Genomic DNA, 27227 nt, shown 5'->3' on the forward strand with positions numbered 1-27227 from the left:
TACAAGACATCTTGTGCATTCAGCATATACTAGTGTGGTTGTGCATTTGTATTCTTTAATCATGTGAATATGCCCACTTTTTTATTCTTGTTTGGCACCATTGTTTTAGCTACCTGTTGCTTTTTGCTTAGGTTAGTGACATAGATGATGTCACCCAGTACGGGATCACACAGAAAGTTAAAGTTGTGATCATGAAGTCATCCACATTGCCAGTCAAATACGGCTACATGGTAAGATCACCAAGGGCAAACAAGGACAGTACAAATAAATAAGCAAACTCAGCTATATTGAAAACTATAAGCCCTTTAACAGATTAGTCTGCACATTTTAAGCAGCTGTTGAGTTTTTTTAGAGTGGAGTCACACAGAACCACCAAACACAGAACTCCAGTGTACACTGGGTTTCCATGGCTGCAAACCATAGAGCCATGGAAGTAGATTCAGCTTCCTGAGAATGAGATTTTGTGTGTGGTTTTTAAAAGCAAGTTTCTAATAATTGTGGTTGAGGGGAGATATGCTTGAAAGTAGATGAGCAATGCCTGCCAAAGTCTCAGAGGTCAGAGAGAACACTAAATCAGATTTCCACTGGTTAGGGGTGGGGTTTTGATTTCCTGCATAGCTTCTTGCAATATCAAAACTGAATATGTAAGATGGTAAACAGTTGCATAATAAATTATTAAAATAAGAACAATTGTACAAATATATAATATAGCTAAACTTTGCACCCTAAGTATATTATGCTATGTATAAATGTGACTTTAAAAAAATGTATTATTTTGCTGTTTGTCACCCTGGGCTATTTTGGGAGAAAGGACAGGATAGAATATTTTTATTATAATGCTGATGTATTTAATAAAAAAGTATTTTTAGCACAGGCTTTGGATTTCTTGGGTCAATAATTTCTTTATTAATTTTTGTTGTTGTTTGGTCGTTTAGTCGTGTCCGACTCTTCGTGACCCCCTGGACCAGAGCACGCCAGGCACTCCTGTCTTCCACTGCCTCCCGCAGTTTTGTCAAACTCCTGTTAGTAGCTTCGAGAATACTTTCCAACCATCTCGTCCTCTATCGTCCCCTTTTCCTTGAGCCCTCAACATCAGGGCACAACATCAGGGTCTTTTCCTTTTTATATATATAATATTTTTATTAGTTTTTAGCATACAAGATTTGAAAGACATATCACACAAATTATTACACTCATATTCGTATTTGGACTTCCTTCAGCTCCTCTGATAATCCTCCATCGTAATCACCTCTCCTGCAATTCTTAACTTAATATTGCCTTTACATTTCTTAACAGATCATCTCTCCCTTTCCATTTTTACAATATTTCTTAAGTTACTCCTCACAGAACTTCTTGTAAACCTACAAACGTAGTCTGATCGTCACAAATGCTTTTCAAATACTCTATAAATTTAGTCCAGTGTTCGGTGAACTTCTGGTCCCGCCACTTTCGGATCCTTCCTGCTTCTGGTTTCTTTATAAATGTATATTTCAACATTTTTTTCAACTCATTATATATCATCTCCCAGAAGCATTTCACCTTTTTGCATTCCCATCACATATGACAGGGGAGACACCTTGATCACATAGGGTCTTTTCCAGGGAGTCTTCTCTTCTCAGGAGGTGGCCAAAGTATTGGAGCCTCAGCTTCAGGATCTGTCCTTCCAGTGAGCACTCAGGGCTGATTTCCTTAAGAATGGATGGGTTTGATCTTCTTGCAGTCCATGGGACTCTCAAGAGTCTCCTCCAGCACCATAACTCAAAAGTATCAATTTTTCAGCAATCAGCCTTCTTTATGGTCCAGCTCTCACTTCCATACATCACTACTGGGATGTTGTCTAGGTTTGTCACTGCTTTTCTCCCAAGAAGCAGGTGTCTTTTAATTTCGTGACTGCTGTCACCATCTGCAGTGATCATGGAGCCCAAGAAAGTAAAATCTCTCACTGCCTCCATTTCTTCCCCTTCTCTTTTCCAGGAGGTGATGGGACCAGTGGCCATGATCTTAGTTTTTTTGATGTTGAACTTCAGACCATATTTTGCACTCTCCTCTTTCACCCTCATTAAGAGGTTCTTTAATTCCTCCTCACTTTCTGCCATCAAGGTTGTGTCATCTGCATATCTGAGGTTGTTGCTCTTTCTTCTGGCAATCTTAATTCCGGCTTGGGATTCATCCAGTCCAGCCTTTCGCATGATGAATTCTGCATATAAGTTAAATAAGCAGGGAGACAATATACAGCCGTGTCGTACTCCTTTCCCAATTTTGAACCAGTTCTAACTGTAGCTTCTTGTCCCACATGTGAAATGAGCATGTGAAATGAGCGCAATTGTGCAGTAGTTGGAGTATTCTTTGGCACTGCCCTTCTTTGGGATTGGGATGCAGACTTATATTCTCCAATCCTCTGGCCACTGCTGAATTTTCCAAACTTGCTGGCATATTGAGTGTAGCACCTTAACAGCATCATCTTTAAAAATTTTAAATAGTTCAGCTAGAATGTCATCACTTCCACTGACCTTCTAAGGCTCATTTGACTTCACTCTCCAGGATGTCTGGCTCAAGGTCAGCAACCACACTACCTGGGGTGTACGAGACATCCATATCTTTCTGGTATAATTTCTCTGTGTATTCTTGCCACCTCTTCTTGATGTCTTGATGTATAATGTTATAAGTCTCCATCCATAGTTCTTCAGGCACTCTGTCCACCAAATCTAAATCCTTAAAACTGTTCCTCACTTCCACTGTTTATTCATAAGGGATTAGATTTAGATTGTATCTTACCAATGGCGTAGCGTGGGGGTGCAGGGGGGGCCGGCCGCACCGGGCACAACATCTGGGGGTTAGGGTTAGGGGGTGCAAATCCACGGGTTAGGGGGCGCAAATCCATGGGTTAGGGGGCGCAAATCCATGGGTTAGGGGGCGCAAATTACTTGCCTTGCCCCGGGTGCTGACAACCCACGCTACGCCACTGTATCTTACTGGCCCAGTGGTTTTCCCTGCTTTCTTCAGTTTAAGCTTGAATTTTGCTATAAGAAGCTGATGATCTGAGCCACAGTCAGGTCTGTCTTTGGTGGCCCTGCACAGCATAGCTCATAGCTTCTCTGAGTTATTCAATCCCCTTCGCCATGACAAGGCAGTGATCCATGAAGCAGTTATTAATTTTTAGTGCAGTCTAAAAAATCCTTTAAATCAACTATTGCCCCTTTGCACAGTCTTCCCATATAATCGCAGGACCAAAACAATCTGAAGCCAGTTTTCAGGGAGCATCTTCCCAACCCAATAGGAATTTATTTGTCAACTTGCCATGTTAGTTTTATAATTGTCCATGCTATAAAACATGCTATAAAACATCTATTCTGTTATACCTGTCAAATTTATTACCTACATGTCAACCCCCCCCCATATTTAGGACTTGTGGCTATATTCACCAAAACAAATTTCTAATTACCTGCCATTTAGATAGATCACTGGTTTTCAAACATCTGCCAAACATCTACCTTCAAGGGACACTTCCCACATCACATTTTCAGTTGAAGACCACAGTTGAAGACCACAGAAGAACCCTTCTGCATTGCAGAGAGTTTTGGTTATGGTCTAAAGTACACAGGCCATCTCTGGCAACAGTCAGAGCCATTAGGTGTCATTATTACCCCTCTCTATCCCTCCTGATGCTGTGCACTGCAGTGTCAGTGCAAGTGCTATTTTAGGAAAACTGTTACTGCTCTGTTCTTTTTGGAGAGAAGCATCAAAGTTTGACCTAATATTCTGTGATACCTTGAGGCACCCCAATAAATCTTGCACCCCTGCCAAAATAACCTAGGGCTATGTGAACCATAGTTGAAAAACCAAAAACTTTTCACATGCTTCAGTTTTTAAAGAAAAAAATGGATCTGTGGCATTTTCTGAGGCCTTACCAGAGGCAGCTGGGTGTTATAACGTCTCCAGGGCCGTCTTTACCCAGGGGTGCAAGAGGCGTGGGGCATCTGGGCAGCAAATTCTGGGGGGCGTCAGGTGCCCACAACTGAAGCCGCCTAAGTTCCCATCCCCACCTCCCCGGGCAGGGAAACAGGGGCTGGACCTGCCGCTGTTCTCTCCTCCTCACCACCACCACCTCTTTTTCTGCCTGTGCCACCCCGCACCTCCCTCTCTCCTCCACCCCCCTCCAGCCTTGCCACCCTGCTCGGCTGGGCTTGGCAAGGCAGAGGCGGGCGAGGGAGCAAGCCGCGGGATTCCTGCGCTCTCTCCAGGTGTCAGTGAGTCCGGCTCGCGCGACTTTGGACTTTCTCTTCTCCGTCCGGCTAAGGCTCAGCTTCAGCAAGTCCCCCCATGGCTTCCCTATTCCATCAACGGAAAGAGCAAAAAATGGGGGGGGGAGAGTCTTATCCGAAACAAGACTGATCACACATATACACCCCAATTTTGTGTATACATACACCTAACTCTGTGCTTTTGTGGACAGGGATTCCCCTCCCTCCCTCCCTCCCTCCCTCCCCACACTTTAAAAACCCAGAGAGAGGATGAGGCAGATGAAACAGGCACCGGGGAAGGGGGGGGGAATGGGAAAGACAAATAAATAAAGCAACTCTCCCCTCTCTCTGAGTTATTGAGTGGATTGCAAGGGCGTGTCTCACGTACCAGGGGTGGGGGGCTGATGGGGGCGAGAGACAGAAGTGGCAGGGTAGTGGCAGGTTAGAGTGAGAGAAGGAGAGGGGAAATATAGAAAAAGCAAGAGGAGAAAGAAGATTGGGGTGAGGTTGAACTGAATGGTGGGGAGTGAGCGGGGTGGGGTGGAGGGGGTCTTGCTTTGTAATGTTGCAAAATCTAACCAAACAGATCCTTCAACAAATATCCTGCAACAAAGAAAACTAACTGACAGGAGAGAGTGTTATCTCTCTCCCACCCTGCCCCACATCTTCCCATCCCAGCGCCTTAGACTTTTCAGCAGTTTACCAGGGGTTGGCAACCTGCTGCATATGGACCACAAGCAGCCCACGGGGGTCATTTAAACTGCCTATGAGCTGCCCCCAAACTGAGCCGCCTGCTCAATGAGTCCCTGCGTGCTGCGCTAAACCACAGCGAAGCAAGGACTCGTTTCTGCAGCGCCGGAAATTGCATCTGCACATGCACAGATGCCAGTAATCGCGTCTGTGCAGATGCGATCCAGCCCACGGGGCGATCTCTGCAGGAGTGAACCAGCCCAGGGAGGTAAACCTTGCCAACCGCTGGCGTAGACAAACCAGGTTAACCCTTTGGTGGATGGGATGCCAGCTGGGGGGTGACAAAATGGCAGGCAGTACAGGCTCTGCGCTGCCTCCCCCCCAGCTGTAGGGCGGCGTGTTGCGCCTTGTTTTGGCCTGTACACGCTGTGTCCTGAGCGCCATATGATGTTGTGGTCTTGGTGCGGTGCGTCCCGTGGTGTGCACCAAGCAGTGGGTTCCTTTGCAGATTTAGCCGCTGGCAGCTTGTGCTCCGAGCGTTGGGTTTTGTTGTTGCTGTTGTTGCTGCCCCTTCGTCCCACAACCATCCTTTTCTTAAAGGTAAACAGTTGTGGCAACTTCTTCCCAAAAAAGGTCAACAATTAATGAGAAATCAAAAAGGCATGTCTTTACCAAATGTCTGAAGTAACTGATTAGTCATGCTTCACATGTGGCAGAGGGAAGATATTCTGGAGTGCAGGAACAAACTGTAGGGGCAGTGTGACCATCCAACTGCACACTGATCTCTTTCCCTGTGTACTTCATTTGGAGTAGAAAAAAGGAGAAAGATTAGTAGTCATAGGCTTTATGTGAGAGGGGTTGAATTTATAACTGGTGTAAAGTTTTACAAGATGTCACCCAGTTTTGCAAAGTGCAGATAAAACACGAATTTCAGCAACGAGAGATTAAAACCCCCCAATAATAACTACATTAATCTTCCCAAACTATTAACATTCTGCAGCAAAGATTATAGCTCTAAGCAGGGGTTATTAACACCAATGTATGTATGTTGTTACATACCACACCAATCTCTGGACAGTGCAAGATTCCAGGGCTCCAAGTGTTTATCCAGGGTTCATGTTTCCTTTGGAAATGAGGCACAGCAACATCTGTGCCTTTATGATACATGGTTTATTTACACATATATACAACCTGAGCCTGTAATGGAGGTGCTCCCAGCATTATACTCCAAGAGGGTCCTGTTTTTCCCATTGCTACAGCTTCCAATTCAAACAGTCAACCCACATTGTGCTCTGGTTCCTCCTCTCCAGCTTGCTGTGTTTAACAAACCAACACCTTTCCCCCTCAATCACACCACAGCCAACTGAAATCCTAAAACTTCCTCCTAACGAAAACTCTGGCATTGCCTTCTGACTAACTATCTCAGAGCTCAGGGAGGATTTCCCACTATTTGCTGGCCAGCATAGAGTCTTGGTTTTGCTGATAGCCCACCTCTGTGTCTTTGTTCTCTGCTAATGGTCCATGTTTCTGCAATCTTTTGAATGCTAGGAGCTGAGTCTAGCTATTAAGAGTCTGAACCCCAGTTTAAGCCTCCAAGCATTGATTAAATGCTAACAAATACTAAATCCAGGAATTATGGGTGCCTTGCACCCACAAACTCTGGCGTTCATGAACCCCCATAACAATATCAACATGGCAAGGAGAAGGGCTACACCAAGTAGTCCTTCCCCTGATACTCATTCTGATGTAGGCACATCACATATAGCACATACTTGTGAAGGGATGGGGCTTGTGCGTTTAGTTGTATACACAGAGGCTTCTACAGGATCCAAAGCCACAATCATTCTGCCTTGTGCACAAATCTATATGTATGGTGGCCCCATATAGAGGTTTGCACAGTAATTGCAGGTCACAACAATACAAACACAACACATAGGCTAATAGTTAGGAGAAAATATATAATAGAATAATGATATCATTCAAATTATAGGAGTAAGCCAATCAAAGTTGACAGTCCTCACTACCACTCTGTTATATTGTATATATGAACTGTATTATTAAATGATCGTTCAACAAGGGAACTATGCGAGACTGTTATTTGTAGACTTTAGTTCTGCATTTAATACTATTCTTCCACATAGATTGGTGCCCAAATTATTATACCTGGGACTTCCACCATGGTTGTGCAGATGGATATTAGATTTTCTATCAAACTGTTCCCAAGGGGTCAGGTTGGGTTCCCACGTCTCTGCGGATCTCATCATGAATACAGGGACGCCGCAGGGGTGCGTGCTGAGCCCACTTTTATATATGCTCTATACAGCTGACTGTGCCCCCAAATACAGTGGTACCTCGCAAGATGAATGCCTCGTAAGACGAAAAACTCGCAAGACCAAAGAGTTTTTCGTTTTTCGAGTTGCTTCGCAAGACGAATTTCCCTATGGGCTTGCTTCGCAAGACGAAAACGTCTTGCAAGTTTGTTTCCTTTTTCGTAAAACCATTAAAACCCAGGGTGCATTGCTTGAAGAGGTGCAGTTGCGACTTGACTTCGAGGAGCAACTCATAGCACGCGGTGTGGTAGCCTTTTTTGAGGTTTTTGAATACTTTGGTGATTTTTGAAGCTTTTCCAAAACTTCTTTTGCAGCCATTTGGTAAGTTAAACTTTTAAACCTTTTTGGGGGGGGTTTGGATTTTGGGTTGGGGTGTTTGGAATTCAAGGACTTGGTGTTGGGGAGGGGTTTGCAAGAATCTGGAAGCTTGTGTGCTTTTTTCTGCATTTTTATGATTTTTTGTGACTATTGGGCCACTCTGCTGTTGTTTTTTAAAAAAATCTGGGTTTGAATTTCTGTGTGGTGGGTGGCTGGGGGAACAGTTGGGGAGGGGTTTGCAAGAATCTGGAAGCTTGTGTGTTTTTTTCTGCATTTTTATGATTTTTTGTGACCATTGGGCAACTCTGCTGTTGTTTAAAAAAAATTCTGGGTTTGAATTTCTGTGTGGTGGGTGGCTGGGGGAACAGTTGGGGAGGGGTTTACAAGAATCTGGAAGCTTGTGTTTTTTTTCTGCATTTTTATGATTTTCTGTGACCATTGGGCCACTCTGCTGTTTTCTAAAAAAAAAATTCTGGGTTTGAATTTCTGTGTGGTGGGTGGCTGGGTGCTTTTGAATTTTTTGGATGTGAAGCACTGATATTTTTTTGGGGGGGGGGTGCGAAGGTAGGAGCTGTGCTGCCATGGGACCCAAGAAGACTGCTGCTGCAGAGGCCGGCGAGAGGAAGAAGGAGAAGGTTACACTGGAAATGAAGAAGGAGATCATCTGGAAGCACGACGGTGGAATGCGTGTGACAGACCTCGCCAGGGAGTACGGGAGGAATCCATCGACCATCGGGACCATCCTGAAGATGAGGGAGAAGATCCTTGCGACTGATGCAGCCAAGGGAGTCACCAGGATCGTGAAGAACCGCCCAGCTGTTCTGGAGGAGGTGGAGAAGTTGCTGCTCATCTGGTTAGAAGAGAAGCAGCGTGCAGGGGACACAGTGACTGAGGCCGTCATTTGTGAGAAGGCCAAGGCCTTGCACGCAGACCTCGTCCGGAAACAGCCAGGAACCTCAGGCGAGCCAGAAGTCTTCAAGGCAAGCAGAGGTTGGTTTGACCGGATCAAGACAAGATCTGGAATCCACAGCGTGGTCAGGCATGGAGAGGCTGCCAGTTCTGATGTTCCTGCGGCTGAAGACTTTGCAGTGGAGTTCCTGGAGGTTGTGAAGGCGGAGGGCTACGTTCCACAGCAGGTCTTCAACTGCGACGAAACTGGGCTGTTTTGGAAGAGGATGCCCAAAAGGACTTTTTTTTTTTTTTTTTAATGATATTTATTGAAGTTTCAAATAATACAAAAAAGAAAAAAGAAAACAAAAAGAAAAGAAAAACAATCAACCTTAGCATTCCTTTTTTTTTCAATAACTTCTTTTCTGGGACTTCCCCTCACCTCCCCTTCTTGTATTCCTTGTCCAAATATTTATTCAACAAGTTCTTATTCTTAAATTTTTGACCCTAATTTGTTATTCTGTCTAGTTCAGTTTATATATCAAATTTTAACTTTAGCATTAGTCATTATTCATTAACATTAATCATTAATCATTAATCATTATGCTTAAAGACTTTTTCTAAGGTCGACCCTGTTTCCCTTGCACGAATTCCCCGTTTTTACACTAATAGCAATACAAAAAAAAAAAAAAACAATAAAAAGAATCAAAAACATACTTGTGCACCCTTCGGATTTCCAGATCCCACCCTCCCCTTCCCGGTTTCAATCCCCAAACCATTGTCCATTTATCCTTTTGCTGTCAGCCTGGATTCCTCACATCAAAAGCCCTTAAATCTCTCTCAGTTCCTTTCTGCCGGTTTTTTTGAAAGTCCTCTGTAATAACCACCGAGTCTCGGAAGGGCTCTATACCAAAAATGTCCATGTTCCATCCGGCCGGGCCTCCAAATTTAAAGGTGGAGCTCAAAACTTGTTTCTTAATCTTTATAGGTCCAAATGTCCCAAATTCTTCAGCTCTCCACAATGGGAGAACTTTCCATTCTTCCTTCTTCAGTTCAAACCAAATTTTCATCATCCAGTCCTCTTTTTCTTTTATAACCTTCTTGACAGGCCTCCGGTTCCCTTTTACCTTCTGCAACATGTCAGCCCTTTCTTCCTGATGCTCTTGTTCAGCAAATATCTCTTTCTGTACTTTTTCTTGGCCATCTGCCTGGGCTGTAGACACAACATGGCTCTGCTGTACCAATTTTCTCACGAGAAAGGCAACCTCTTCCAGATCAGCTAGTATTTTTCGACCTATTTCCATTCTTGTAGTGTCCCTGAATCCCCTCTAGAGGGATTCTGGTTATTATGTATTCCTTACACCTCCAGCCCAAAAGTCCAGTTAGCTTGTTTCAATTCTTCTTTATTTTCAACAATTTCTCACTATATTGTAACAAAAATAGCCAGCAAAGGCATCAGAAACAAAGTTCTCTACTTTCCCCCACTTTGACAGCTAATTTGACAGCTGTCAAAGTCTTCTATGTCTCCTCAGCAGGCTCCTCTCGCGGATCACTCCCGGGTCTCGGGGGGGCACTTTAGCTCTCAAAGTTAGCTCTTATCCTCCAGCACATTTCCTTATACTGTCAATTCGTGCAATTAATAGTTTAATCCATTTAAAAAGGAGATATTCTCTCGACCTTAAATATATAGTCCTTGTTTCCGATTGTTTACAAGACTGGGGAGACAGACTTCCTCTTTGGTCTTCCCCGGTCGTGCCAAATTCAAGAAATTTTTTTCTTTTATAAGTCCAATTTCCGTATTACTCACGGGTTGTTGCTTTTAGTCCAAATGTTCATAGGAAAAAGTCAGCGCTCTCGGTTGAACGGCATGCGGCTTCGCTCGTCAGGGGAAGCAGAGGACTCACAGCACCACGCCGCTCCCGTCCCCCGCTCCGAAGCCTTTAAAAAGGCTCCATCACGGGTCGGGGGGCGCAAAACGGTGCCCGCCGAGTCACCAGGTCCACGGGCTTCCACGCCCGTGGTTTTTGAGGGTCCCCGCGTCGCCGGCGCGGCAGGACCCAACCCCTGTCAAGCAGATTCCCTCCGGAGCTCGGAGGGAATCCGCCATTCGGCTATGGCACCAACCCGGAAGTTCCCAAAAGGACTTTCATCACTCAGGAGGAGGCCAAGTTGCCTGGCCAGAAGACCCTGCTCTTCTGTGCCAACGCAAGCGGCGACCTGAAGATCAAGCCCCTGCTGGTGTACCACTCGGAGAACCCACGGGCCTTCAAGAAACACAAGGTCGACAAGGAGCAGCTGAGTGTCATGTGGCGATCCAACAGTAAGGCTTGGGTCACACGTGTGCTGTTTGTGGACTGGGTCAATCTTGCTTTTGGCCCTGCTGCCAAACAGTACCTGCTGGACAACGACCTGCCGCTGAAGGCTTTGCTTCTGATGGATAATGCTCCTGCTCTTCCTAAAGGCCTTGAGGGGGAGTTCAGCTTCATCAGCATCATGTTCCTGCCGCCTAACACCACGCCACTGCTCCAGCCGATGGATCAGCAGCTCATCGCCAATTTCAAAAAACTCTACACCAAGGAGCTTTTCAGGCGATGCTTCGAGGTGACTGATTGCACCAACATCACCCTGCGGGAATTCTGGAAGGACCACTTCGACATCGTCACCTGCTTGAAGATGATCACCATGGCCTGGAACGGGATCAGCCAGAGAAATTTGAATTGTGCTTGGTGCAGCCTGTGGCCGGACTGTGTGGCACCAAGTGGCTCTGATGCACCAGAGTCAACAGTGGTGCAGGACATTGTTTCCTTGGGGAGGACCATGGGCCTGGAGGTCACAGAGGAGGACATCAGCGAGCTGGTGGAGGAGCACAACCACAAGCTGACCACCCAGGAGCTGGTCGAACTGCAGGCAGAGGCTGCGCAGGAGCAGGCCTCGCTGGAAGAGGAGGAAGCAACTGAGGAACAGCTGTCCTCCAAAGAACTGAGGGACATTTGCCTGAAGTGGAAAGATGTGCAGGCTTTTGCACAGCGGCACCACCCTGACAAGGACCTGGCACATGACCTTGTGAACACTTTTGATACGAGGGTCATGTCGCCTTTCAGGGAGGTGCTGAAAAGGCGGATGAAGCAGCAGACCATGGACAGGTTCTTCAGCAAGAAGCAGAGTGGAAGAGGAACCTTCTTCGAGTTGTCCCCCAGAGTCTTAGAAAATGTACTGTACACTTTGTTGATTTTTAAATGTTTTTCTGTCATGTTTAGAAACTTAATTTATTGTTCCTTCAGTTTTTGAAATGCTCTTTACAGTATGTGTGACTTTAAAGAGCAGTTAATAAACTCTTTTTGTACCAAATTTGGCTTTGTTTGGACTTTTTTTGACCATAGGAACGCATTAATTGATTTTCAATGCATTCCTATGGGATTTCGTGCTTCGCAAGATGAAAAATTCGCTAGACAAAAAACCTCGCAGAACGAATTAATTTCGTCTTGCGAGGCACCACTGTACCCCAGTAATAAGATCATTAAGTTCGCAGATGATACAACGGTGGTTGGTTTAATCACGCCTGGAGAGGGGGAGGCAGCCTATAGGAAGGAAGTTGAGCAGTTGGGGGAGTGGTGCAGGAAAAATAACTTACTCCTTAACTTAAAGAAAACAAAAGAGATCACTGTGGACTTTAGGAAATGTAAATTGAATATTCAGCCACTTATTGAGGGGAAGTGCGTGGAACAGGTCTCGGTGTTTCGATTTCTCGGAATGGAGTTGAGAGACGACCTAACTTGGGGAGAAAACAGCAAAGACCTGGTGAAGAGAGCCCAGTAGAGGTTATATTTTCTAAAAATCCTCCGGAAAAACAATCTCTCAAAGGACCTGTTGACGGCATTTCACCATTGCACTGTGGAGAGCATATTAACTTATGGTCTGTGTGTGTGGTTTGGGATCTGCACGGCCAGGGGAAAAAACAATGCTATCCAGGGTTGTAAAGACTGCAGAGAGAATAATTGGATGCACTCTTCCCACCTTAGATCAAATCTATGCTGCCAGGTGCTCTCCGCCATCCCGGGAGCTGCGGGAAGGGGAGCCGAGACCAAACGCGACAGGACACCGGTGCAGAAAAGGAGCTAGACAAAGGAGGCTGCCGGAGAGGGAGAGTAAGAATGACTCCGAGTGGTTTGTGAGGACCTGTACTAACCAGGAGGCAAGAATCAGAGAGATGCATTAATCAGCAGCCTTATCTCTCGAACTTTGGGCGCGGACTAGAGACGGCCACCGCCCCACACACGGACTTGACCTGTGGGAGTAAGAGCTGGATCCTACCAGATTGTTGTGAGCATGGAATTCACTTCTCTCCTGCCTTCCTTGTCACACGGAATTCATCACATGTTTGTGAGGGAATGTTGACAGAGCCTGAACCCCCGACGGAGCTAATGAACTGAGGTGAGACTTTTACCAACTTGACCTTTACAAGATAAATAATGGTGACGACCAGGAGTGGCTGTAGAACTTCAGGCTTTCATTGGAATGATCTAAGACCTCTTTCTAAAAGAGCTACCCTAAAGGGAGCACAAACAAAAAGCACCCGGCCCTTTAAGAATAGGGGTAAAGTCAAGCCGAGTGAGAATCAGCAGGAAATTGAAACTTCTCCCTCCCTTACCGAAGGGCCGACTGTGCAGAGAGAGGATTGTGTAGAAGAATGCCACAACAAAGGGTTAATAAAGCCCAAAGTAAATTCAAACATAATTGGTACAGTCACCGAAGTACTCCCAAAGCAGAGACTTAAATCCCAAACTTCTCCTGAACCATCCCAAGTCCGAGAAGTGGAGGAACTAATGTTAAAACAAATTGCAGAGATGTCTTCGAGAAACCCTAAAACATCAGGAGACCCCTGCTTCCAACTTGAGACAAATGATGATGAGGATTTATCAGTTATTAAATGGCTTGTGCTTTTAACTGAGGATATTAAAAATATAAAATCTTATCTGGCCACATGTACAAAAATCCTCACTATAATGATGGACACCTGCAAAACTCTCTGTAGGGAACCCAGTGGGGTGAGTGTAGAAATAGAAAGTAATAACAACTTCCTTCTTTCCACCTACAAAAACAGATCACCAAGGTAGGCCAAGAGATCTTGTAGGGCTGCTGCCTTGAAAAGGAGGCCCATAAGGGTAAAAAAGAGCAGAAATGTTAAAAATTTTAAGGCAGTGCGCTACAAAAAAATGGATTTTAAAAAGCTCTTTAATCTTCTCAAGAGTTCCCCAATAACCGAGACCAGTGGAAACACTGGAAAATTTCTAACCAGGAAATTTTCTAAGCAAGAACGTTCTATAAACCCTTGTCTTGACGCTGCGATGGAATGCTTGGAACCCTTAACACCTACCCCAACACCTAATTCCAAGCAAGACATTTTGTTTTTTTTTGTTTTTTTAAATAATTTTTATTAATTTTCATAAAACAAAAAACACAAAATTAAACAAACAAACAAACAATACATGACTTCCCCATGCCTCCCCTTCACTGCACCCCTGTGTCCAAAATTTTTAGCAATCCTTCATTCCTTTTCAAAATTTGATTTCCTTCATGATTTTCTTAACTTAAATATTTCCAACTATAATTCTCTATTTCTTAACCCTTGACATTTTATCAGTCCAGAATTTTGCAACAGTTCTTAAGATATGATTTAAATTTTTTCCAGTCCTCTTCCACCGTCTCCTTCCTCTGATCACGGATTCTGCCGGTCATCTCTGCCAGTCCCATAAATTCAGTCACCTTCGTCTGCCATTCTTCCAGAGTAGGTAGTTCTTGCATCTTCCAATACTTTGCTAGAAGTATTCTTGCTGCTGTAGTTGCATACATAAAAAAGATCTTATCTTTTTTTGGTACCAATTGGCCGACCATGCCCAAGAGAAAAGCCTCCGGTTTTTTTTACAAATGTCCACTTAAGGACTTTCTTAATTTCATTATAGATCATTTCCCAGTAGGCTTTAACCCTTGGGCAGGTCCACCAAAGATGATAAAAAGTTCCTTCACATTCATTACATTTCCAGCATTTGTTACTGGGCAAATGATATATCTTTGCAAGCTTGACTGGAGTCATGTACCATCTATAGATCATTTTCATTATGTTTTCTTTCAAGGCACTACATGCCGTAAATTTAAGTCCTGTGGTCCATAACTGTTCCCAGTCAGCAAACATAATATCATGACCTAAGTCTTGTGCCCATTTAATCATTGCTGATTTAACTGTTTCATCCTGTGTATTCCATTTCAGCAACAAGTTATACATTTTAGACAAATTCTTAGTATTGGTCTCTAACAGTTCTATTTCCAATTTTGACCTCTCTTTCTGAAATCCTAGTTTCTTGTCCTGCTTAAAAGTTTCATTTATCTGATAGTAATGTAACCAGTCTCGAACTTTGGATTTTAATTTCTCAAAGCTCTGTAATTTAACTTTTTCACCATCATATTCTATAATTTCACTATATTTTGGCCAATTAGAGTCCATGTTAAGTTTTTTCACCGCTCTAGCTTCCATTGGTGACAACCATCTGGGTGTTTTATTTTCCAACAAATCCTTATATCGATTCCAAACATTATATAAAGCTTTCCTGACAATATGATTTTTAAAACCTTTGTATATCTTTGCCTTGTCATACCATAGATATGCATGCCAGCCAAAATTGTTATCATACCCTTCCAAGTCTAAAATATCTGTGTCTTCAAGAAGTAGCCATTGCTTCAACCAGCAAAAAGCTGCTGCTTCATAATAAAGTCTTAAGTCCGGCAGCGCAAAACCCCCCCTTTCTTTTGCATCAGTTAAAATCTTAAATTTTATTCTGGGTTTTTTGCCCTGCCAGACAAATTTAGATATATCTTTCTGCCACTTCTTGAAACAATCCATCTTGTCTATAATTTGCAATGTCTGGAACAGAAACAACAATCTCGGCAATACATTCATCTTAATAACAGCAATTCGGCCTAACAAGGATAATCTCAATCTAGACCATGTGTCAAGATCTTTCTTCACTTCTAACCAACATTTCTCATAATTGTCTTTAAACAGGTTCATATTTTTGGATGTTAAATTCACCCCCAGATATTTCACCTTTTTTGTTATCTCCAAACCAGTTTCCCTTTGAAAGCTATCTTTTTCCCCCATCGTTAGATTTTTTTCCAGTACCTTTGTCTTTTGCTTATTTAGTTTAAAACCAGCCACTTGACCAAATATTTCAATTAATTCTAAAACTCTTTTTGTACTGACTTCTGGCTGTTGTAATGTCAAAACTAGGTCGTCTGCAAATGCTCTTAACTTATATTGTTTAGCTCCGAGGTGTATCCCTTCAACCAGCTGATCCCTTCTAATCATATTCAACAACACCTCCAGGACCGATATAAATAATAGAGGGGATATTGGGCAACCCTGTCGTGTCCCTTTTTCTATTGGGATTTCATCCATAACTACACCATTCACAATTAATTTAGCTTTTTGCTCTGAATATATTGCACCTATACCGTTTTCAAAGCTTTGGCCTACCCCCATCCCATGGAGATTCTTCCTCATAAAACTCCAAGAAATATTGTCAAAGGCTTTCTCCGCGTCCACAAAAATCAATACTGCTTTTCTATTTAAATCAGTCTCCAATAGTTCCAAAATGTCTATAATATTCCTTACATTCTCTGACATATGTCTCCCTGGGAGAAAGCCTGTTTGGTCTTTCTGAATCTCCTCTACCAACACTTTTTTAAATCTTTTTGCTAAAATGTCTGCAAAAATTTTATAATCCACATTTAAGAGTGATATAGGGCGGTAGTTCTTAACTTGATGTTTCTCAGTTTCTGTCTTCGGTATAAGTGAGATGAATGCTTCTTTCCACGATTCGGGAGCCTTTTTCCCCTCCAAGATTTGGTTACACACTTCTTTCAATGGTTGTATTAACCATTCCTTCATTGCTTTGTAGTATCTCGCCGTCAGTCCATCTGGCCCTGGTGATTTTCCCAATTGCATATTCTGGATGGCACCCTCAATTTCCTGGTTCGTAATTTTTTCATTTAAAGTCCTTTTATTTTTTTCCGAGATCTTTGATAGTCCATATTTTTTAATAAATTCTTCTATCTCTTGTTCATCTTTCGGCCCTTGTGCGTATAATTTCTTGAAGAAACTTTGGAAACAATTACTGATTTCATTTGGTTTGTTTACAAATTTCCCCTCTACTTCAAGGGACGTCACAGTATTCAACTTTTGCCTCTTTTTCAATTGCCATGACAGCAATTTCCCACATTTGTCTGCTGATTCAAAAGTTTTTTGCCTCATTTGTTTTATTTTCCATTCTATTTCTTGATTCATCAGTTCCATGTATTGGGTCTGGTAGTATTTTATTTCTCTTAAAATCTCCTGGGATTTTGGTTTTGACCTCAGTTTCTTCTCTCCTTCTTTCATCTGATTCCAGATTTTTTCTTTCTTCTCATTTTGTTGTTTCCTTTTTATCGAATTTTGTTGAATTAGAAAACCACGCATGACAGCCTTACTTGTGTCCCATATTATTCTTCTTTCCAGATCTGTTCTAAGGTTTATTTCAAAGTAATCTTTCAGAGTTTTTTGGGCCTTTTTAAAAATTTCTTCATCTCTAAAAAGGGTGTCATTCATTCTCCATCTGAAAGTTCCAGCTGTTGTCAATTTCATTTCCATCTTTACTGCATTATGATCAGAGCAGGTTTTTGGGCAGATTTCTGTATTTTTAACCCTTGGTGCCAGATTGCTAGAAATCCATATTTGGTCAATCCTGGTCCATGTCATTTTTGCTTCAGAGAAGAAGGTCCCCTCCCTTTCCAGAGGGTTCCTTGTTCTCCAAATGTCAATCAAGTCCATTGTGTCAGTCAGTTCAAAAAAGGTCTTTGGTAGTCTCCCATCCTTAGAAATTACTTGTCTTTGAGCTTTATCCATATTTGTGGAGACGACTCCATTCATATCGCCCATCATTATTATTTTATGGTCCATAAAGTCCGTTAATGTCTCATGCAACTTCTTGAAGAATTCAGCCTTCCCCTCATTAGGTGCATAAATTCCTACAATCAAGATTTTTTCTCCTTGTATTTGAATTTCCACTGCCAGAAACCTTCCTTGTTCATCTTTAAAGATCATTTTTGGTTCCCATTTTTCCTTAACATAGATCACGACTCCTCTTTTCTTAACTTTATCTGAGGAAATAAATTCCAGTCCTAATCTTTTATTTATCAAGAGTTTTCTATGTATTCTGGCAATATGAGTTTCTTGCAAACATATTATGTCCAGTTGCTCTTTCTTTAGTATATGAAAGACTTGAGTCCTTTTTCGGGGATGGTTAAGGCCGTTGCAGTTCCAACTCAGGAGTTGCAGAGACATTTTTGTTACTGGGTGTCTTTTCCACCAACCGCTCCAAGTTCTTGTTCCTGATCAGTCGGTGCTGGGTTCAGTCCAAATGATAAATTTGCAATATCTGGTATTTCTCCCTCAGTCACAGTTCCTTTTTGAAAATCCTCAAAGTTTCTCTCCAAAAAGTGTTCCTTATCTTGAATTGTTTTTATTTTGATTTTCTTCCCTTTGAAGTTAAAGGACAACCCTTGTGGGAACTCCCATCTGAATGGAGTATTGTTTTTTTTCAGCAAATCCACTAAATCTTTAAATTGAGTCCTCACCTCCAAAAAATATTTAGGGATATCTTTATAAATCTGTATTTGAGAATTCTTGATAATCAATGCCTTCTGGAAATGTAGGTTCAATATTTTATCTCTTTCTTCCTTGGATCTTAAGGTGATTAGGCAATCCCTTGGTTTCTTGCCTTGCTTTCTGCCAATCCGGAAGGCTGTAGTTATTACGAATTCATCTTCTTCTCCTTCTAGTTCATCAGTCCAAAATTCCTGAAATTTATCTGTGAGAAATTCCCCAAGGTTGCCCTCTTCCTCCTCTGGTACCAATCTCAATTTCAGATTTTTGCCTTTCCTCTCCAGTTCCATAAGAGCTAAGGTTGCATCATGTTCATGTACCTTCTTTGCAATAGGTACATATTTTCCCTTGACTTCCTCGGCAGTAATTTTAGCAGATTCAGCTATTTTCCTTGTTTCGGTACTTTCTTGTATCAAACGATTTATAGACTCTGTGTTAGACGATATAGTCGTTGTGTTCAAGTCGAGTCTTGTTGTTAATTCTGTCAACTTCTTGGAGTTTTCTGTAGATTGCTTAGTGAGTACTTCCAAAGATTGATTTATTTTGAGCAGTGCCTGTGTCATAGAATCCATTGATGCTGTTGTTACTCTCTCTTGTCCAGCTGCTGCTCCTGATATAGAGGTTCTTTTCTGAGCCTGCTTTTGAGCTTGCTTTGTTTTACTTCTTGTTGATATTTCATCAAGTGGCGTGCTCATAACTCAAGGTCGTTCTCACAGGAAAGTTACAAGTGGAAAATCCCAGTTCTTTACTTCAATGCTGCAGTCTCTCTTTTAGTCCTCTAGAGGGGGAAATTGTATCCAAGCCGGAATAACAAAGAAACAGTGAAGCAAGTAGCCATACAATGTCCCAAAGAAAATAAAATTCAACCCAAAGTCTTACTTTGTTGCAATTTAAAAATCTGGATCTACTAAGTAAGGTCCCGTTATTATGTTCCAGATATATTCTTACTTTGTATCCACAGTCCTCTCTTTTTGACAGTTCGTTTCAAGCGCTCTCCGTTCAGGCAGCCTGATCAAAGGTATCGGCAGCGGAGAGTTTCCGTTCACAATTTACTTCTTCTAGCGGTTTAAATTGAGCCAATTTTTCCTTCCCCCCTACTCCCGCTTCGTGGGGGGAAGGTCCTTTCAATGTCGGGGTTTAGCAAAGTTCAAACAAGACGTTCCTTTTAAATACAGCAAGTTTTTTTCATTGCTGCGTTAATCGTGCAGTTCCGGGAGGCTGACTTCCTTAATTTTTGCCTTTCCCGTTTTCGGCCAAATCTTCTTAAAAATAGTCCGTTTTTAATATTTTGTAATTCCTACTCACAGGTTTGTTGCCAATCGGTAATTTCAGGAAGGAATCAGCGCTCTCCGTCAATGGCGACGCGGCTTCACTCCACGAGCTGGGTTGCGATCCTCAGCACCGCACTCACACCCAATGCCGCTCCGGAGCCTTTAAAAAGACTCCTTTGCGATACCGGGGGGTGCAAAGGTGCCCACCGAATCTCCTTGTCCACAGGCTTCTGCGCCTGTGATTTTAGGGGTCCCCCGCTCGCCGTAGCGGGTCAGACCCAAACTCGTGAAGCAGTCCTGCCTCGGAGCTCGAGGCAAAGACCGCCATTAAGACGCTGGCGCCGACCGGAAGTCTCCAAGCAAGACATTTTGATCCAGGATCCATGGTCTCACATTCTATCTGTAGATGAAACCAATCCCTCTAAGAAAAGAAATCTGACAAATCTGACAAATAAAAACTGGAATCTGGTGCTGTACCGAAACAAGCTCGTTTTATCAAATTATCCTAAACCTCCAGGACTCCTGTCACAAAAAGAGCGTAAAGTCCATCTATTGAACCTTTTAAAGATTTATATGCCAGGCATCCTTAATAACCCTACTGATTTGGCCCAAGTGGAATATCTATACTTCAATGGACTCCTCGCTAGAGCGGTGGTCTCATTCTATGATGGGAGACTGGCAAAACTAGTGTACAAAGAACACCTGGAGACGAGGGGTATAAGAATCTCAAGTTACTTCAAAAATGAGGCACCTCCAATACCACTTATCTCTCATATTGTAAACTTGCCAAAAACTCCACATGAGATTGACCAACACGTTCTAATTGATATAAACTCTGCGGAGGACATCTCCAAATATCCTACTGGTCTGGATGCCAATGACTCTCAAAAGTTGGTCTCCCTTGGGCCCAGGTATGCGGAGAATCAGGGAATCGTCCGTGATAGCTTTGACAAGAACTTACTCCACTCTTATAGCGTACTCCCACAAGAAGCTCAGAAAGAAATACTTCATAAAATTGATACCCTTCACTCCTGCCTGACAAAAGTGACGGAGGAACAGGTGAGATTACCTAAACAAAATATGCTTGATAGAGACTGTGTTTCAGATTCTGTCCCACGCTTATATCACCAAGAATTGGACCTGTGGGTTGGGAAGGCACCCACCCCTACCAGCCAACAGGTTGTTGCAGAGATGAATCCACTTTCCCATATTGGAGGCGGAAACCCCATTACCAGATCCATCTATCATGCATCCCATCTCCGAGGCAAATATGGCTACAACATCTGCCTGGGACAAAATGAGGGAACTTAACGAATCTGAATTAGGCTCTCCATGTAAAGTGCCCCACATGGGTCCACTTACTTGTAACTTTATTAACCCACTCTCTTCTAATGTGTGCAAGTTGAATAAATCCATAGATACCATCGAACCGGCAACAGAACCAGCTGAACCAGTCCAACAAACGAGAGATGATTCCATTTTACTTTTAGCCCCAAAGAGTGATCTGGTTGAAGATCCGACAGGTCGTATTAACAAAACTACCCAAACAATTAAGGATCATTCAACTAGTGGCACAATACCTGTTGACTTAATCTTGCTTTCTCTAAGTAATACTCCCCTAATTCTACCATCTGCCTCTGAAAAGTTGACTATCTTAGGCCTAACATCGGCCTTTAGTGAGACGAGTGGCACGACTTTACGGCCAAACCACCCCAATAAATCTAAACAGTTGGGATGTATAGCACGATTGCCACCTTCTCAAAGGAAAATTACTGATTTTTTTGAAGCTGAAACTCCCCCAAATTTAGAATCCCATTCCCACATGATCTGACTACCTAACAACCAACCCAGCCACTCCCTGATGTCATTTCTATGCTGGCATATTGCGGGATGGAGGGGGAAGAAATCTGATCCAGACTTCTTAAAATTTGTTAATTTATTCCAAGTAATTCTCCTACAAGAAACTTGGGAAGAGGACGTGATTGGCATAAATGGATATGATACCATCTTCCTTCCAGCTAGCCCCTCCCTTAAAGGTGGACGCCCTAGGGGAGGTTTGGTAATAGCCCTCAAACTGCAAGCAAAACTTACACTTGTGAAATCCTCCTCTCCTTACGCGATTACAGGATTGATTTCAGGAGGGGAATTTGAATTACTGGTAACAAATGTTTATTTCCCCCCTGGGGGAAGGTAGCGGACCTCAATTCCAAATGGGAAACACTTGAAGAACACCTAGCTTTCTGTTACACTAAGTTCCCAAACATTTCTTCAGTCATGGGAGGTGATTTTAATGCTCGTACAGCTGCAAACTGGGAAGCACTAGGCAAGGCTAAATGGTGGGTCATACCTGATCACCAGAATTTGGATTTCTCCCCCTATATGCAGAGAATATTGAAAGATAATAGGGTCAACGAAGCGGGAACCCTTCTCTATCAGCTGATTTTACGTATGAATTTGATAATTTTAAATGGGAATTGTCCCCCGGATATTCCGGGTGAGTTTACTCATTTGAGCACACTTACAAATAGTGTTCTCAATTATTTTATTGTTTCCAGAGATTTATTCCCAAGTTTTTCTTATTTTAAAATAGAAAACGTCCAAATGAGCGACCATCTCCCCTTGAGTGCTAAGCTTTCCCTAGACTGGCAGTCTGTCAAGTCTAGACACCCCATACACATGGGAATAAATACTGCAGAACAAGTGAGAGGAATAAAATGGTCAGTAATTCAAGCCCAAAAATATATGGAATTTTTCCAACAAGAGATAACTCAAACTCATGTTGTTTTAGATTTAGATCTGTATGGGCATGAACAAATTATTAATTCATTCTCTCTGCTAACAGAAGATCTTATGTCCTTTTTTACAGTACCAGCCATTCAAGTAAATCGGGCCCATTTTAAGACCGGTGCCCCCTGGTTTAACTTAAAGTGCAAACAAGCTACCGTATTTTTCGCTCTATAACACGCACCCGACCATAACACGCACGTAGTTTTTAGAGGAGGAAAATCCGTAGGCATGCCACCCCTAGGCATTCCCTCCATAACACGCACAGACACTTCCCCTTACTTTTTAGGAGGGAAAAAGTGAGTGTTGTGGTGTAAAAAATACGGTAGATGACATCTCTGTGCCATTTATAATGAATATAAATCTTCTGGTGCTTTAGTATTACCTAGGAATTACCGACAAGCAAAAACAGCATATAAGCAAGCCCAGAGAATGGCTAAGCAAGAGTGGCAACAAAATTGCTGGCAGGCACTTTTAGTCGCCTCTAGTTCATGTAGTTCACGACAATTTTGGCAATTGGTTAATAGAAGATCAAGGAGATACCCCTTAACAATAATTCCTGTCCCGGTCTGGGAATCCTTTTTAAGGAAATATTTTGCGTCTCCAGAACCCAATACCAATGCTTTTGATGATGTATTTGATCATCTCCCCATCTGGTCTCCTACTGACCCCGATGAAATCTTGAATTTAATCTCCAAGCTTAAAATCGGAAAAGCCCCTGGGCCAGATTTGGTTCCGGCGGAAGCCATAAAACTACATTCTGACTGGTGGGCAAAAATCTGGCTGTTACTTTCGATGCTATCAATGCAACTGGAAGGGTGCCAAAAATATGGAAGAACGCTATTATAATTCCAATATATAAAAAAGGCTCCCCAGACGATCCGGAGAACTATAGGAATATTAGTCTACTGTCAATAGTTGGAAAGATATACGCATGTTTTCTGTTGAATTGACTTACCCAATGGGCTGAAGAAAAGAAATTGATAGGCCCCGAGCAAGCAGGTTTCAGACTGAACCAGTCAACTACGGACCATGTTTTAGTCTTGCACCATCTAGCTCGAAAATATTCCTCTTCAAACCGAAGCCAACTCTGTGCGGCTTTTATCGACCTTAAGGCTGCATTTGACAGCATCCCCAGAAGGTTACTCTGGGAAAAGCTGGCCCAATGGGGAATTGATAGAAGACTTTTATGGTTAATAATCCAGCTGCATGAGGGGTCAGCTGCTAGGGTGAGAATAACCCCAGCCGGCGATCTCACAAACTCTGTGCCCATCAACAGAGGAGTCCGGCAAGGATGTATCTTAGCTCCTCTTCTTTTCAATTTATTCATTAGTGACATGAGGATACCATTGGCTGAATCTCAGGAAATCATCCATGCCCCCCGTATCGCAAACAATCGTTGCCCATTATTACTCTATGCTGATGATGCTGTGATTCTATCCTTCTCAAGAATTGGCCTCAGGAGAGCATTAAAATTTTTTGTTTCATACTGTAAAACCAATTCCCTTACTATAAATCAATCTAAATCAAAAGTACTAATTTTTTCAAAAAGTTGGAAATCCTATAAGTGGCGATTAGATGGGAAACCTATTGAACAGGTCTATAAATTTCAATACCTGGGAGTTTTTCTCCAATATAATCTGGGTTGGAAGGCGCATATTGCACATATTTTAAACAAGGCCAAGGCCCTATCCTTTGCTCTTTTGCACTTTTTTTTCCGGACGGGGCTCTTCATGTTCCATCTGCCCTGAAAGTATTTAAAGCTAAAGTAATTGCAACATTGGCATATGCTGTTCCTTTATGGGGGACTGCAGTAAACTTGATGCCCTTGGAGGTAATCCAAAATCAATTTCTAAGACGACTGCTAAAACTTCCACAGTGCGTTAGTAACGCAGCTATTCGCCTAGAATTAAAAACTACATCTTTAGAAAATACTCTTTGGAGGCGCAGCCTTTGTTACTGGTTGTCCTTAAGGCATAGGCTCCCGAATCTGTATCTGATCCAATGCCTTTGGAGAGATGATTTTCCTGTCCTATGGGCAAAAGAGATCCACTCTAAAGTAGCGACCTATGGATTGTCTCCATCAGAATTATTGGAACTGGACCTAGCCACAGCAAAAAAAATCCTCACCCAAAAACTTGAGGAGATTGACCTACAACAAAACACCATTTTGGGTAGTGGCACTTGCTCACCATTAAATCTTGGCATAGTGCCCTCTCAGCAGATACCATCTTATTTGACTTCTTTGTCTGTAGCGGTCCACAGATATGCCTTTATTAAGGCAAGATTTAACGCCTTTCCTTCCAGTGTCTTGAATAATAGATTTTCCAATGGTCAGATCTCAGCGGTGTTTGTATGTGATAATAGATCTATAGAACCCTTACAACATATACTATTCTGTTGTTCATTACATTCAGTCTCTCGGATCAGATTTTTGTTCCCTTTATTATTGGAAATCCCGGGTGACTCATTGGAAACACAGCTAATACATTTACTGCAAGATTCTCATCTGAGTAAGTCTCTTTCTGTTGCCAGATTTCTGATAACAGTATTAGCTTATAAGAGGAAAAACGGATTACTTTATGATTATTGATTTTGTCTAAAAATATTGATTTATATTGATAATTTGATATTTTAAGCGCTATATTGTTCTTATTTTAATGGAATTTAGAAATTTACGGTTTGAGATGTACTTGATTTAAACGTATTTTAATTTATTAATTTTACCTTGTTATACCTGTTTTGCAGTATGATCTATTGAATATGGGCCTATGGCCATAATAAACTATCTATCTATGCTGCCAGATGCCATAAGAAAGCGGCAGAGATAGCGCGGGATAGTACACACCCCGGAAATGATCTCTTTCAGCTTCTGCCTTCTGGAAGAAGGTATAGGGTTATAAAGGCCAGGACTAGCCGCCTGACAAACAGTTTCTATGCAAATGCAATTCTGGTTCTAAACGTAGCATAAGGGGTCTCTATAGTATAGTGTATTTTAAAATGGGGTTTCAGAGTTTTTAGGGGTTTTTGAATGTTTTATGTAGTTTTTATGTAGTTTTATGTAGTTTTTCAATTTCATTATTCTGCATGGGACAATGACAATAAAGATATTGTATATCGTATCATATATCGTATAACAAACCTCTCTGCATTCCCGCTTTAACTGATTATGTCTTACATGTGTAACTCGGGCATGCTTGTGTCCATAGGGAGCCAATGTTCCCCCAGTTCAAATATTTCAGTACAATTGAGTCATGATCTAGAATTTATCCATGGGAAGTTTTCATTTGACACCTCCAAAATCTCAGAAAGCTTCTAGCTAATTAACCCATAAGGGTATCAGTACATTCTCAACAAATCAAGGTGGAAGATCATAGAATCAGAATTGGAAGGGGCCCTGAGGAGCATCTATACCTGCAAGGCAGGAATATGCAGTTGTCCCATATGGGGGATCAGACCTGCAACCAAATGATGGGTTGGTGGAATACATGAAAAACCATTGTTCAAAAAATTCAAACCCAGGGTCCCCTTCAACTATTCATATTGGTTTTTGGATCCCAGCTTGTATGCTGCACACTCAAGTTCCTGTTGCAAATTCTTTGCAGCGCTTTAGCAGAAATGCTCAGAGTTCCAGGTTCTTCAGTGCAGTATATTTATTGTGAGCTATATATACAAATATCTACAGACTATAATACACGAGCAGTTCATACAGTCAAACAGAGTACCTGGCTGCACCTTAAGGCAAATAGGAAGACTCTATCTCTCTGACCACACTCCTCTACACCACCATCTTACTGCTGGACAGGTTTCCCTTTTAAACCGATGACAGCCAATCAACTTTCAGCACATTACTGCTGAGTCATTCTGACCCAGCACCTCCATAGAAAGCATTGCAGGCCAATTGCATCAGCTAGCAAACTCAAGCCTGCAGACCTACTATCTCACAAAGCATTCTGTGATCCCAACAGTTCCAACCAGTTCACGGGCTATCAAGGGGAAACAAAAACAATTACAAGTTTGTTTTTCTGTTGTTTGTTGCAGCACAGGCTGATTGATAACCCTTTACAGAAGGAAAACATGAAATTGTTCAAATGAATCCTAACAATGTGCATGCTGAGTTCATTGCTCAATTTGTCTTTGCAAAAGGAAGAGGGGTGCAGCCTGCTTCATAACAAATCAGTCATAAATAGCAGGCTTGTAGTTATATCTGTTAGTTTCCCCTAAAGTACTAAGCTTTAGTGAAATGGCTAAATATTTTTGACTTCAAGAGAATGTGAATTATTGTCACTCATTTATAATCCATTATCTAGAGGTGTTAGGAATGACCTATCGCCAGCGGTCTGAGATAACCCAGTAGCTGGGAATCAGGAATTTTACAAGAAGACTGGATCTGAGGGATTAAGTTGGGACTGGGAAGTAAGACTTGTCCACACTAGAGTTTACTGTGGATTTGAATCTTCTTGTGTCTTAATTCTCCCCAGCCCCACAAAGCATCTGCACCATGTTCCCCTCTCTAAGTAACAGCCCACACCTTCTGCCCACTTAATCCAGATTTTCCCAATCCATGGGTTATCCAAGAAGGGATGAAAATCCGATATAAATTGCATGGTGCTCAGTGGAGGATGTATGTGCATTGTGTGGGTTGTGTTTTCTTACCTGAGTGGTGATGTTTCACTGGGTGCCAACTGTAGCCTCACACCTTTATTTTGGTTTCATCAAATGAAAGGATGCAATCTGCCTTTTCCCATTGGTTGTTGCTGAAGACACTCCCACTGTATTTGTTCACAGCGTGTTACAAGTTTGTAATAGGAGGTTCTCAGAATCTCAGGCACAAGGGGGAAACAAAAGCAGATTTGTCGCATCTAGAAGCAAAAAAATTTGTCCAGCAACTAATACCTATAGATGATGAGCAACAACAAAATCCTCCTCCAGTTGATGACAATAGTGGTGAAGAAGAAGAAACTGATCCCCAAGAAAACAAAGTAGGGGAAGAAAGCTAAATAGAATAATA

At 42.4% G+C, this 27227-nt stretch overlaps 1 protein-coding gene and 1 long non-coding RNA gene across 2 annotated transcripts in view; one reads left to right on the forward strand and one right to left on the reverse strand.

The window, feature by feature from the left end:
- Positions 1-27227, reverse strand: part of LOC309341736 — a 300574-nt gene that overhangs the window by 151524 nt on the left and 121823 nt on the right. The window lies entirely within an intron of this gene.
- LOC309341720 (tigger transposable element-derived protein 1-like) lies at positions 8121-11815 on the forward strand. Its single transcript, XM_081861427.1, has 2 exons — positions 8121-8685; positions 11432-11815. Exons 1-2 carry the CDS (start codon positions 8161-8163, stop codon positions 11753-11755), a joined length of 849 nt encoding a protein of 282 aa, XP_081717553.1. The 5' UTR covers positions 8121-8160; the 3' UTR covers positions 11756-11815.

This window comes from Podarcis erhardii (assembly GCF_964252035.2).
Source record: "Podarcis erhardii genome assembly, chromosome: 5".
NCBI lineage: Eukaryota > Metazoa > Chordata > Lepidosauria > Squamata > Lacertidae > Podarcis > Podarcis erhardii.

Coding starts and splice junctions, on each gene's coding strand:
- LOC309341720 (XM_081861427.1), top strand. CDS start 8,161: ATGGGACCCAAGAAGACTGCTGCTGCAGAGGCCGGCGAGAGGAAGAAG. Junction 8,686..11,431: donor CAGTGGAGTTCCTGGAGGTT/GTGAAGGCGGAG, acceptor ACTGAGGAACAG/CTGTCCTCCAAAGAACTGAG.